Here is a 15157-nt window from a genome sequence, read left to right as displayed (position 1 = left end):
AATTTGAAATTTATTAGAATCCTAACACTGTACAGCACGCCACATCCGTGGTGACTTTTTTGTCCATTTACACTCGTCCTAATTGCCAGTATAAAGACCTACCCTTCCTTGTCTTGTGTACTTAGCTGTCTCTCAACCATGTTAATTGTATCTGATTCCATCAACTCCTCTAGCAGTGTGTTCCAAATATCAACCACTCTCAGAGATCCTTCCTCCCAGCTTAAATCTATGTCCTCTTGTTTTTGATATCTCTATCATGGAAAAAAAAGATTCTGACCATCTACACCTCTCATAATTCATATAAATATGAGATCACCCTTATATCAGATCACCTGTCAATCTCCTGGGCTTCAAGGAAAACAAACTCAGCCAGTCCAACTCTCCAGTAATTGCAGTCTTTTAATATAGGTGACATCCTGATGAATCTGATCTCCATGCTCTGCAGCACAATTAGATCCTTCCTGTAGTGATACGACTGGCTCCTCCTTGGGCTCTGTGAAGCCAGGTGAAAGAACGCTGGAGAAGTGCATACTGAAGAAGGACACATACTCTATTATAGCGGAGAAGAGAACAGACATGAAAGTGGTATAGGGTTCCTAGTCAACAAATCCATCAAGAATGCTGTCCTAGGATGCCAACCAGTGTCAAGCAGGCTCTTGACCATCCACCTGCGGGTAAAGCTATTCAATATCACAGTGGTACAAGTCTACACCCCAACAACAGACTACGACGATGAACACATTGAAGAATTCTATAAGAAACTACAAGATGTCATCGACAAGGTGGATAAAAAAGATATTTTGATCATTCAGGGTGACTGGAATGCCAAGGCGGGGGGAGACGCACAAGATGAATGGGGGGATCTCATCGACCCCTCATGCAATGACACCTCAAATGAGAGGGGACTACGCCTGCTGGAATTTTCCAGTTATAACAACATGGTGCTGTCGAACACACTTAGAGAGCACAAAGCATCCCGAAGCTGGACCTGGCATGTCCCCACTGGTCAACATCACCAGATTGACTACGTCCTGGTGCAAAGACAGCACAAATCTGGTGTGAGCAGACAGAAGACCAGAACATTCCCAGGAGCAGACGTGGGCAGTGACCATGACCTTGTCATGATGAACACCAGAGTGCACTTGAGGAGAATCAACAAGCCAAAAAACAGCCAGCTGAGATTCGACCTCGAAAAACTGAAAGACCTCGCCATCTCTGAAGAATTTCAGGCAGCAATTGGGAGGAAGTTTTCACCAATACTCCTCCTTGATGAAAACCTGGAGACCACCACAAATAACCTTTACACAGTGATGACAGAACCAGCAAGCAAAATTCTGGGGAAAAGCCACTGCAAGTCTAAACGATGGGTCAGTAACAAGATATTGGATAAGTGTGACACAAGAAGGAAATTAAAGAAAGATAAAAACACAGCAGAGGGAAGAACAGAATACAGGAAAATCAACAAGGAAAACAGGAGGGAAATGAAGGAAGCAAAGCAAAGATGAATAGCCGAACAATGTGCGGACATTGAAGACAGTCTCTCCAACAACAACACAAAGAAGGCATCCCAACTGGTGAAAGATCTTACCAAAGAAAAACAAGCCAAAGTGAACGCCATCCAAGACAAAAATGGCAAAAGTCTCACAGAAGAAAAGGAAATAATGGAAAGGTGGACAGAGTGCTGTTCAGAACTGTACAACTACCAGAGCAAAGGGGATCCAAGCATGCTGAATGTGCAGGAATCTTCCAATGAGGAAGACTATCCAATCATGCGTGAAGAAGTTGAAGCTGCAAAACGATCACTGGAGTGCGGGAAGTCAGCAAGAGTTGACAACATCCCTGCTGAACTACTGAAGCATGGATGAGAGGCCATGATAGACATGCTTACCACCATCTGTAATAAGATCTGGCAGACAGGTGAATGGCCGACACCTTGAAATCAGTCGCTGATCACCCAAGAAAGGCAATCTCCAACTTTGCCAGAATTACCCTACCATCAGTTTGATCAGCCATGTAAACAAGGTAATGCTCAGAATCATCTTGAACAGACTGAGACCTCAGGCAGAAGACATCATTGCTGAGGAACAAGCAGGCTTCCGTAAGAAGCACCACTGAGCAGATTTTCAATCTCCGCATCCTCAGTGAGAAACACCTTCAGCACCAGAGAGAGTTCTGCCACTTCTTCATAGACTTCAAGAAGGCATTTGACAGAGTCTGACATGATGCCTTATGGGCCACCATGAAGAAATTCAACATGAGGCAGAAGCTGATTCATGCAATCTATCAGCTTTATGCCAAGGCAACCAGTGCAGTACTTGCTCAGGGCACCATCGGGGAGTGGTTCTACACCTCTGTAGGAATCCGACAGGGCTGCCTCCTCTCCCCCACTCTCTTCAACGTCTTCCTGGAACGGATCATGAGTGTTGCCCTTGAAGATCATGTGGGCACAGTCAGCATTGAAGGGAAGAACATCACAAACCTAAGATTTGCTGACAACTTTGATGGACTTGCAGGAAAAGAGGATGAACTGGGCAACCTGGTCAGCCATCTTGACAGAGCCTCCACAAAGATTGGAATGGAAATAAGTGCCGAGAAAACCAAGCTCATGGCAAATGCCAATGGTGCCATCACAACAGACATCTCAGTCCATGGTCAGAAACTTGAGACAGTGCAGCAGTTCAAATACCTGGGGGCAATCATCAGTGATGAAGGCTCAAGACCAGAGGTCCTGGTAAGAACCGCACAGACAACGACTGCACTATCTAAACTCAAGACAATATGGAGGGATAGCAACATCACCATGAAGTTCAAGATCAGACTCCTGCATGCATTAGTATTCTCCATCCTCCTGTATGCATGCGAGACATGGACCCTCACAGCAGAGCTACAGAGGAAGATACCGGCTTTGGAAATGAGATGCTATCACAACATCTTTGGCATCTCATACTTGGACCACATCACCAACGAGCAGGTCCGCAAGACCAACCAGCACCACATTGGCCCCCATGAGACCTTCTCACAATGGTGACGAAAAGAAAGCTGAGATGGTACGGCCACATAACAAGATCCCGTGGCCTTGCAAAGACCGCTCTACAGGAACTGTGGAGGGGAGAACAAGGAGAGGTAGACAGAGGAAAAGATGGATGGACAACATTAAAGGATGGACAGGGAAAACGTTTGCGGTGACCCAGGCTCTGGCACACAACCGCGACAGATGGAACAAACTGGTGCAAAGCTTGACATGACGTTGCCCCGACGACTCCACCAGGAGTTAAGGGTGCAAGGCAAGGCAAGGTAGTGTGACAACCAGAAGTATCTCAATTGAGGCATAACCAGTGTTTAGTGAAGTTGCATTAAAGATTCAGAGATAAATGAAAATCATATGAAGTCGACTGTAACAATGTACACAATCAGCAACTACACCCAATATTGACAGCTTTGGTGTATATCTCATGTAACAGTTAATAGAATTGTAAGCTTGCCAGCCATAGATGGCAACTGTAAACATCACGTGTCATTCCAAATGTAACTATTTAATTATGACCCACAGGCACGGTAGCATAGTGGTTAGTACAATGCTTTGTAGTACCAGCGACCTGGGATCATTTCCAACCGAGTTTGTACAATCTCCCCGTGACCGCATGGGTTTCCTCCGGGTGCTCCAGTTTACTCCCAGAGCACAAAAACATACTGGTTGGTAGGTTAATTGCTCTTTGTAAATTGTACTATAATTAGCAAGGTTTAAATTGGGGGATCGCTGGGCGGCATGGCTCGAAGTGCTGGGAGGGCCGATCCCACGCTGTATTTCAATCAATAAAATAAAAAAGCTTATTTCAGCAAGACCTCATTGCTTCTACACGCAAGTCGTCTTGCTATGAAAACCAGAATATAATTTGCCTTCTTACTTGCTTGTTGTACTCATTGGAATCTGGAATACTTGCTGTGCAGCTTATTCTCAGTACGGTTGACCCAGAATGGAGTTTCTAGTATGAATGAGTCACAAGTAAAGTGCAAGAGTAAGTTATCCATTGCTGTACATTATTGAAGCTACAAAATTAAAATAAAGTTAAAATTTCACCGTTACCTCTATTTAAAATATTCAAGCTCCAGCTCAGATATTTGCAATAAATGGTAAAGTAAACAAAATACGAATTAACATATGCACTCCAACTCTAATTACTCTGTAATTAGTAGCTTGATAACAGTTCATCATAAGACATGACTCAGAATTTAAAAATCAGTGATAAATTATGTATTGGTAAAATATCGTTTTACATCTGTAACAAAGTACTATATTTTGAAGTGTAATGGGAGAAGGTTAACTGATAGGCTTCTTTAAATACTTTGCTGAAAAGTTTTTTATGGTCAGTCAGATTTGGCACTGTTCTAGAAAAATACTACTAAGAAGTTGGTAAATAATTTTCTAGAAAAGATAATTATTGGTTTCAGTGCATGCTATTGATTGCTCTACAAATATACTTTACAGCTGCACAAAGACATATGGTTATCTGATCTTGGCTTTAAATTTTCATTATAAATAAAAAAAACACACGCAGGATTATTTACTGTAAATCCATATCTCTCTCCCATTTGGAGTCTCTTCACTGACATTTCGGCCTTTCGACTTAAGGATTACTAACCTGAAATATCAATAGGTTCTCCTTCAACACATACTGCTTGACATGCTGAGGATCTCCTGTACTTTGGTTTTTATTTCAGATTTCCAATATCTATTTTAATTGATTTTCGTATCTTTCTTTAAGATTGTACTTAAATAGTCTTCCTCCCGAAACCTTCTTTGTGAAAATTTATATTCCAAATGTTTTTTTAAATAACTGTAAATATATAATTACTGTGACCTGCTGGAATTTTCATCATCATCTTCCTTGATGAAGACAAGTGTTTAAGTACTTCTTTAGTACCTTAGCAATGCTCTCCACGACTAAATCTCCTTTTTGATTTTTGATTGCCCCACCTCTATTACAACCTTTTGTTCATGGGCTATTGTTTGTCCTTTAAGCAACATTACCAATGTGGAGAAGATTTGTGGGATTTCCATGTGCCCAAATTGGCTGACACTTTTTTTCTGTATTACAACAGCGACTGCACTCATCGTCTGTACTAGATGCAGATTACAAAGCCCTCCAAGTATGTACAATGGAATTTGGCATGTGTGCTCATGTTTACCAACCACATATAGATATATGCATATGCCTGTTAAAAGAACTGTGGATTTAAAGTAAAATATTAAAAGTTGGGGGTACCCAATAGGCTCATGGGTTTAAAATTTCTGGACAGTTCTATTTCTGCACCCGTAAAGTAATTGGGAGATGGTGAGAAAATAATACCTTTTGTACTAATGCCATTTTTTTACTGGCAGGCAAACTTGCAGTGCAATGTAAGCAGCATCCAGAGCAAAACAGTGTGTTCATCATTGATCAGGTATCATCTGTACTTTTTGCGGGTGAGGTTTGAATGGTTTTCCCACAGCAAAATAGCACAAAGATGAAGGTTCAAAGTTCAAAGTAAATCTATTATCAAAGTACTTATATATCACCGGACACTATCCTGAGATATATTTTCTTGCAGCCATTCAAAGTAGAACAAAAAAATACAATAGAATCTATGAAAAACCACACACAAACAAAAACTGACCAGCAGTATGCATAAGACACACTGTGGAAGTACAAAAAAAAAAGCTAATAATAATATACAGAAATCAATAAATGAAAAAACATCAGAAATATGCTAAATTAAAAGAGGAAATTGAAAGACTATGGAACATGAACAGGGTATACATTGTCCCAATAGTAATATCTACATCTGGTATCATCTCAAAGTCACTACACAATAGCATTAAACAATTAGGTCTAAACAATTGATTAATAGCATTAAACAATTAGGAATACTTATGTAAATCTCCAGAAAACCACAATACTACACACCACGAGAATAGTTCAAAAGTCCCTAGCAACTGAGAGATGAATATGCTTGGCTATACCTGTACCTCTGGTTTTACCAACTGGAGCTGAGAAAAAAAAAATAATGATAAATAAGTAAATAATTAAGACTGAGAACAGGAGTTACAGGTTCCTTGAAATTGATTACAGAGTTATGGAACCTGTTCATTGTTGAGGTGAGTGACGTTATCTACACTGGTTCAGAAGCCTGAAGGGTATAACTGTTCCTAAATCTAGTGGTGTAGGACCTAAGGCTGCTTTACCTTTTTCCCAATGGCCGCAGCTAGAAGAGAGCATGGCCTGTGTGATGGGTACCATTGATGATGGATGCTGCTTTCTTGTGACTGTGCTCCTTGTAGATTGGCTCAGTTTTGGGGAGGACTTTTCTTGTGTTGGACCGGGATGTATCCACTGCTTTTCGTAGGCTTTTCTGTTCTTGGGGTTTGGTGTTTTCATACCGAGCCGTGATGCTACCAGTCAGGATACTCTCCACTGCGCATCTATACAAGTTTGTCAAAGTTTTAAATGACATGCCAAATCTGTGCAAACCTCTAAGAAATTAGAGGTGTTGCCATGCCTTCTTCGCACTGGTCCCAGAACAGATCCACTGAAACGACAATGCAGAGGAATTTAAAGTTACTGAGCCCCTGTACTTCCAGTCCTCTAATACGGGCTGGCTCATAGACCTCTGGTTTCCTCCTCCTGAAGTCAATAATCAGCTCCTTGGTCTTGCTGACATTGAGTGAGAGGTTGTTCTTGTGGCACCACTCAGCCAGATTTTCAATCTTGCTCCTGTATGCCAGTTTGTCACCACCTTTGATTTGGCCAACAGTGGTGCCCTCAGCAAACTTAAGTATGGCACTGGAACTGTGCTTAGCCTCATGGTCATAAGTATAAAGCAAACAGAGCAGGGGGTAAGTGCACAGCCTTGTGGTGTACCTGTGCTGATGTTGATCGTGTGGGAGATGTTGTTGCCAATCCAAACTGACTGAGGTCTACAAGTGAGGAAATTGAGGATCTAGTTGCACCAATAGATGTTGAGGCCAAAGTCTTGGAGCTTATTGATTAGTATTGAGGGGATGTAGTGTTGAATGCTGAGCTGTAGTCAATGAAGAGCATCCGAAAGTAAAATATCCAGAAGTAAGCACAAATATCTGCTAACTATGACATGCAAATTTGTGAAGCATTCCATATTTTTGCAAGGTGTGAGAAGATCTGTCAGTGCTATATGCTTCAGGCCCTGTGTCTGTGAAGCTAATGACTTTTTTATGTTCCCATATCATATTACTTCGGCCCTTTAAAAATTCCAATTTGTCTTTCAACCTCATGATATTACTTTTGAGAACACCAAGGCTAATGAAATATATAAAGCAATCAATAACATTTCCTTGTTAGAGTTAGTAAGCTGTGGGTATGCTACTTTGGCACCAGAACCGTGGAGTCACTGTGGGTTGCCCCCAGCGCATCTCCGACTGTGTTGGTCATTGATGTCGTAGGTTTACCTAAATAAAATGGCAGAGATGTTTTAAGTTGAAGGGAAACCGAAACAACGCCTTAATTGTCCTCCAAACACAGAACATAAAAACGTAGTCAAAAAGTTAACATCTTTACGTCATCATGTCAGACCAGCCTCTTAAAGTGAATATCAACTCAATGTCGGTGGTTGTGAATTATGTCCATTTCTACCCATTATATTACCCTACACAGGCCTAACAAGAATTCACTAAAACCAGCATTGTGAGCCTGTCCAGAGCTCGGTCGATCTGTCCGGCTCAGGTCCTGTGTTCCATGGGTGGAGCCAGGTGCCTCTGGCTCATCCAGAGGTGTTTTCATGTGCTCATGGTTGTGTCATGACGGCAGTAGCACGGGAGTGGAATCCTCCAAATCTTGGTGGGCCAGTTTAAGGCGATCAACCGGAATACACTCTCTATGATATAAGTTTTTGCTCTCTGTTCCAAACATGGAACAGGCCATTAAAGGAGGTCTAAGGGGACGCTGGTAAGCATCATGGCAGATGAAAATGAACAAGGTGGAATGTAGGTCAACAAGAACCCGAGAGTGCTGTACGCCGTGATGGGCAGTAGGAATAAGTGCAAAGGAATTGAATTTACTCAGCTGGGCAGAATGTTGTTGAGAGACTGACCAGGCAATTGTGGTGCCAGGAATAAAATCACCTGGCACTCGTAATGGCCACTCGGACACCAACTCGGCCACGGAAGACTGCAGGTCCTTCTTTGGAGCTGTTCTCAGCCCAAGCAGGACCCATGAGAGACGATCATGCCAACACTAATCCATCGGGGATGCCCGTAGGGCAGCCTTTAAGAGCAGTGGAACCACTTGCTTAGGCCATTAGACTGTGTGTGATACGCCGTGGTGTGATATACCCTAACACTGAGGTTCTGGGCCGTCGCAGCCCAGGGGTCTGATGAAAATTGGGGACAGAGGTCAGATGAAATATCAGATGGGGTGCCAAACCAAGCAACCCAGGTGCTGATGATGCTAGTGGGACAACTTCTGGCCACCTGGAGGTACAGTCCACCATGGTAAGGAGGTGTGTGAAACCACGGGAGAGGAGGAGAGGACCAATCAGGTTCACATTGACATGGTCAAACCATCGCTCAGGGACCTTAAAAGGTGCCAATGGCGCCCAAACATGACGATTAATTTTTGCCTGCTGCCACTGAACACAGGGCGCACTCCAATCAAGCGCATCCTATCTAAGGCCATTCCACAAAAACTTTATTGCAAACACAAGGAATTCTGCAGATGCTGGAAATTCAAGCAACATACATCAAAGTTGCTGGTGAACGCAGCAGGCCAGACAGCATCTCTAGGAAGAGGTACAGTCGACGTTTCAGGCTGAGACCCTTCGTCAGGACTAACTGAAGGAAGAGCTAGTAAGAGATTTGAAAGTGGGAGGGGGAGGGGGAGATCCAAAATGATAGGAGAAGACAGGAGGGGGAGGGATGGAGCCAAGAGCTGGACAGGTGATAGGCAAAAGGGATATGAGAGGATCATGGGACAGGAGGCCCAGGGAGATGGAAAAGGGGGAGGGGGGAAAAACCCAGAGGATGGGCAAGGGGTATAGTCAGAGGGACAGAGGGAGAAAAAAAAGAGTGAGAGAAAGAATGTGTGTATATAAATAAATAACAGATGGGGTACGAGGGGGAGGTGGGGCATTAGCCGAAGTTCGAGAAGTCAATGTTCATGCCATCAGGTTGGAGGCTACCCAGACGGAATATAAGGTAACACACATAAAAGTTGCTGGTGAACGCAGCAGGCCAGGCAGGGTGTTGCTCCTCCAACCTGAGTGTGGCTTCATCTTTACAGTAGAGGAGGCTGTGGATAGACAAGTCAGAATTGGAATGGGATGTGGAATTAAAATGTGTGGCCACTGGGAGATCCTGCTTTCTCTGATGGACAGAGTGTAGTATTCAGCAAAACGATCTCCCAGTCTGCGTCGGGTCTCGCCAATATATAGAAAGCCACATCGGGAGCACCGGATGCAGTATATCACCCCAGCCGACTCACAGGTGAAGTGTCGCCTCACCTGGAAGGACTGTCTGGAGCCCTGAATGGTGGTAAGGGAGGAAGTATAAGGGCATGTGTAGCACTTGTTCCGCTTACAAGGATAAGTGCCAGGAGGGAGATCAGTGGGGAGGGATGGGGGGAACGTATGGACAAGGGAGTCGCGCAGGGAGCGATCCCTGCGGAAAGCAGGGGGGGGGAGGGAAAGATGTGCTTAGTGGTGGGATCCCGTTGGAGGTGGCGGATGTTACGGAGAATAATATGTTGGACCTGGAGGCTAGTGGGGTGGTAGGTGAGGACCTGGGGAACCCTATTCCTAGTGGGGTGACGGGAGGATGGAGTGAGAGCAGATGTGCGTGAAATGGGGGAGATGCGTTTGAGAGCAGAGTTGATGGTGGAGGAAGGGAAGCCCCTTTCTTTAAAAAAGGAGGACATCTCCCTCGTCCTGGAATGAAAAGCCTCATCCTGAGAGCAGATGCGGTGGAGACGGAGGAATTGCGAGAAGGGGATGGCATTTTTGCAAGAGACAGGGTGGGAAGAGGAATAGTCCAGATAGCTGTGAGAGTCAGTAGGCTTACAGTAGACATCAGTAGATAAGCTGTCTCCAGAGATAGAGACAGAACGATCTAGGAAGGGGAGGGAGGTATCGGACATGGACCAGGTAAAGTTGAGGGCAGGGTGGAAGATGGAGGCAAAGTTAATGAAGTCAACAAGCTCAGCATGCGTGCAGGAAGCAGCGCCAATGCAGTCGTCGATGTAGCAAAGGAAAAGTGGGGGACAGATACCAGAATAGGTTTGGAACATAGATTGTTCCACAAAGCCAACAAAAAGGCAGGCATAGCTAGGACCCATACGGGTACCCATAGCTACATCTTTAGTTTGGAGGAAGTGGGAGGAGCCAAAGGAGAAATTATTAAGAGTAAGGACTAATTTATTGCAACCAGTTTCTGTGAGGCCTTCTGGCCCAGATGCGAAAGACCATGAATGGAGTTAATAGCAATACACCTCCAGTTTGCGGGCACTATGGGGCAAGGATGACTGGTTGAGACATCTCATAGGAGAGAAACCCCAGTTTCCCTAAACTTAATGTCAGCCAACCACAGGGCTGTGACTGCTGTTCGGAAAGCTCGGACGACTGGGTCAATAGCTTGGTCAGCTGCCATGCCGGCACAGTCAACCCCGATGTGTATGGCCTCAACGGCTGACCACTGGGGCATTATTTTTCCCCCTGATGTGTTGTATGTCAGTTGTGGTACTTAGGGCAGGTTCTGATATTTTGGCCTGCGCTTGCACGAGGGGTTTGTGATCAGCGAATGCTGTGAAACGTTGACGCGGTAGTAGAAAACGAAATTGGCAGACAGCTAGGTAGAGACCGAGAAGCTCGTAGTCAAGTGTGCTGTACTTTCTTTCGGAGAGACAGAGCTAGCAGTTAAAGAAGGTGAATGGTTACCACATGCCTCTAACTGTTCGTGCACAGCACCCACAGCATAGTCTGAGTTGTCAGTAGTAATGGCTATAGGTGCATTCGGGAGAGAGTGCACCAGTCGGGTCGCATTGGAAAGAGCTCGTCTGGTGCCATCAAATGCTCTGGACATGTCCGCTGAGCAGTCAAGCACACAACTGGGGGCAAGGTCTTTAAGGAAACTATATAGGGGCTGCATAAATTCAGTAGCTTGTGGATTGAAGCGGTGATAGAGATTCACCATATCTAAAAACTCTTATAGTTTGTCAGTAATGCAGGACAGTGGGAAATCCGAAATACCGGCGACATTTGATGGGAGGGGTTTCACACTTTCTGTGGAGATGTGATGGCCAAGAAAGTCAATGGTCAACAATCCAAACTGGCATTTAGCAGGATTAACAATCAACCCATGTTGGCTTCAGCGCTCAAAAAGTGCATGGAGATATGATACATGTTTGGATTGGGATGCACTGGTGACAAGTATGTCATCGAGGTAGATGAAAAGAAATTCAAAGTATCTTAATACAGAGTCCATCAGTTGTTGGAAAGTCTGGTCTGAGTTTTTCAGGGCAAACAGCATACACAGAAACTATAAAAAGGCCAAATGGAGTTATCACAGTTGTTTTGGGAATATTTTCCAAGCACACAGGCACCTGATGTTAGCCCTGAACTAAGTTAATTTTAGAAAAAAATTAAATTTCTGGCTAAACGTGCAGAAAAGTCTAGGATGTGTGGTACTGGGTGAAGATTGAGGTTAGTGACCTCATTCAGGCGTTGGTAATCGCCACATGGACAGCAAACACAAGTGGATTTAGGGACCCTGTGGAGGGGAGAAGCCCATGCTGGTAAACGCAGCCTTTGCAGGCAGTCAACAGTCGGGTTTGGAGTGGCAGGCCAGTTTTGCTTTGTGTTTTGTGACTGTCATTGAGGATGAGGGCCTGGTGAGGTTTGGGAATTCGCCCAGCATTCGAGTGAACTCACATGTGGTTTTGAATGTGCTTGACAGAGTCGCTGTGGGGAACTTACTGGGAGAGCAGGGCAACCACCCAAAGTCCTTGACATCCACAAACTGGCACTTCTTAAGATCAACTAACAGGAAATCTGCACTGAGCAGAGGTTCCAGTCGCTTTAGCCAGGACAAAGATCCATGTGTACCACTGCCCTCTGAGGCAAAGCGTCACCCATTGACCTTGTAAGTCTGGATTCTGCTGCCATTGGCGGCCTTCAGCAACGTTTTGTCGCTTTTTGCTTCCTGATGAATAGGCGATGACGACTGCACACTCACTTGAGCATTGTGTCACACAGGAAGCGTCGCCCTGAAAAGGTGATCGTAATGGACAGTTGACAACCCTGTCGGCTGGAACCCATGGCGTTCACAGAGCTCTGATGTCCTGATGTGCTGGCACTGTTCAAGCTGCAAGGTGGTTGGCACATCCTAGTGTTCGTACCAAAGCAAGCTTGGTAAAAGCACAGGTCTGGCATCGTCTGTTTCACAGCTGCAGGTACCTATGTGTCGAAAGCCCTGCTGACTGGGCTTACTGAGGGAGGAAAAGGAGGAGTATTCACACACCTCTGCCTGGCTGAGTGTAGACTGTCCGTCATTTTAGCAAGCTCCCTATAGGTGCATTAGCAAGGGCTATGCAAACTTACTCAGGCATTTGCTGCATAAAGAGTTCTTTAAAAATAAAACAAGGATGGTGATTTCCCAGGAGCGGCAGCATGTGATCCATTAGCTCTGAAGGCCTGGAATCCCCCAGTCCGGGCAAGGAGAGGAACTGTTTGGCGTGCTCAGACTCCGATAGTCCAGAAGTCCAGTAATAGGTAACTTTTCAACGTGCAATGTATTTCGTGTTTAGGCTGCTGTTCAGTCAGAGTCACCACTCTCACTGCCATGAAACTATTGAGCAACACTACCACATAGTAATATTTGGTGCCATCGGCAGAGATTTCTCACAGTGCGAATTGGGCCCCAGCTTGTACAGACCAAGCAATAGCATTTTACTCCCAAAACTCTGGCAGTTTCAAAGACACTACGTTGGCCGACATGTTGAATAACTCTGGAATCGTCCGAGAGCATCGGGGTCACCAATGCAAGTTTTCCTAAATAAAACAGCAGAGGCATTTGGAGTTTAAGGGAAACCATAACAACTTCTTTATTGTCCTCCAAACATAGAACATAAAGAGCAGTAAAATAAAAACCATGTCATTACGTTATCACATCAGACCAGCCTCTTAAAGTGAACCCCAACTCGATGTCAGTGGTCGTGAAATATGCATATGTTTCCTCTCATTACATTACCCTATAATGCAAACAGAGCACTTCATTGCATGTTTCAATGTACATGAGACAAATTACGCTAAATCTTCTTTAAATGCAGTGTATTCTGCACAGTGAACATTGTGTCAACACAGCACCCAGTCAATTTTGAGTAAACAATTAGAGATAATATTATGAATAAATAAGCTTGCAATTTGCCTTATTACAGACCTCCGAAGAACTATCTGCTGGAGGTACTCAGCGGGTCAAGCAGCATCTACAGTTTGGCGGGTGGGGGAGGAGGAATTGATGTTTCAAGTTGAAACTTTCCATCAGGACTAAGAGCAGAAAAGGGAGATAGTCAGTGTAGAGGGTTCGTAGTGACACAGGAGCCAGAGGTGATTTTTGGTGAAAAAGGGTGAAGGATAATGGGCAAATTGAGCCAGGTGGAGTTAGGAGAGAGGCAGGTGGATAATATTAGAAGCAGACAACAAAGAAAGAGGAAGATGGAATCAGGTGGGTGCAGACATCCCACCTCTCCCGGGAGTTCCGGGAGTCTCCCGCATATTGATAGCTGCTCCCCAATGCCCGCAAATTATACACAATATCCCAGAAATTGATATTTTAGAGAGGGAGAGGGAAGAAAAAAAAGAAAGAAAATGAATGAATCCTGCTTGATCTCTCTTTGTGTCAAGTAGACCTATCAGTTTTCTCTGTAGGCGGGCTTTACCGTCAACCTCTCTCTCTCTTCCATATTTCATCAGTTCAGTTACTGCCGTCTGTAATAACGCCAAAATCATCCGGACATCTGTCGGTGATGAAGTACAAAAGCCTGGCGAAGAAATTCCCAAGGCTGGCGGTGACAACATGATTACACGAGGCTGTCCTATACAGGCAGGGCGCGCTGGCGTCTTAAACAGGATTAGAGTGGGGTTTAAATTGGAGCGAAATTCCAAAATCGTCCACTAAGATATCTTTAAAAATGCGCTTGCAGCAAGCAAATTCTTCGGATTTTTTTCCCTCTAACACTTCCACTTACAGGTACATTGAAGCCTGCGATGGGCTGGGTTTAAGTGCAGCCGTTTTCTGATGAAAAACTGATTTTAATAAATACCCGGCCCCCACCGAAGTCTCGTCATTAGGACAGTGAATTGTTTACCTGTGCAGCGCACTTTAGATGCATTTGGAATTACACTTTATTAAATAATATGGTAATATATTGTTTTATGTGGTGTGCATGATATATGTATTGTGGCTACACCGTGGTTGGGACAGAGGTTGTTTTGTTTGTGGACAATCAGCCACATGACAATAAACTTGAACTTGAAGATACAGAACTTCGAAATCATTCATTTAAAACCCCCCATTTTCATGTAAAAAAGTAAGTTCTGATCCCGACTATTGAAGGCAATGTCTGTGTGTGTGTGACTACGGACGTATTTGCGATTGGATGTTGTCCGAATGGAACGTTAAGCGACGCACACCTGTAATAAGGATACACCTTATGCTTTTATTTCTTTTAGGGACCACAACATATTCGGGAGGCTAAGCACAGGGAAGGCTGCTTAAGTATTTCACAGTTCTTTTCAGCAGAAAACCGAAGTCTGACAGAGAAGGTGACTAGAGCTGAGGTGTACTTTACATCTTTCATCGTTGAGCATAACCTGCCATTCCAGGTGTATAAGCACACAAGCAAGCTATTCAGGAAAATGTTTCCTGATTCAGAAATAGCAAAAAACTATGCCTGCTCGTCAACCAAGACAGCAACTATTGTGAACATGGCACATTAAGACAGAATTCAGAAGTCATCTGTCTCACAAAACACTTGTGAATCTGAGGTCTTGCAAAATTAACAAGTTCATTGGCACAGACTGCTATGAGGTGGAGACCTCCCTGAAATGAATTTTTGAAGGGTGGGATGTCTGTGGGTGGGAGGGTGAGGGTGCTGAC

At 44.3% G+C, this 15157-nt stretch overlaps 1 protein-coding gene across 1 annotated transcript in view; it reads right to left on the bottom strand.

Annotated features, from left to right (window-relative positions):
* LOC134343570 (collagen alpha-1(XXVIII) chain-like) overlaps positions 1-3959 on the bottom strand; it is a 131689-nt gene extending 127730 nt beyond the window's left edge. The window contains exon 1 of the mRNA XM_063042315.1: positions 3906-3959. Within this exon, the coding sequence (XP_062898385.1) occupies positions 3906-3922 (17 nt within the window). The 5' untranslated portion in view covers positions 3923-3959. The remainder of the gene's footprint in view (positions 1-3905) is intronic.
* Between the last annotated feature and the right edge of the window lie 11198 nt (positions 3960-15157).

This window comes from Mobula hypostoma, chromosome 3 (assembly GCF_963921235.1).
Source record: "Mobula hypostoma chromosome 3, sMobHyp1.1, whole genome shotgun sequence".
NCBI lineage: Eukaryota > Metazoa > Chordata > Chondrichthyes > Myliobatiformes > Myliobatidae > Mobula > Mobula hypostoma.
Note: the sequence above shows the minus strand (reverse complement) of the source record. Positions and strands in the feature narration are given on the sequence as shown.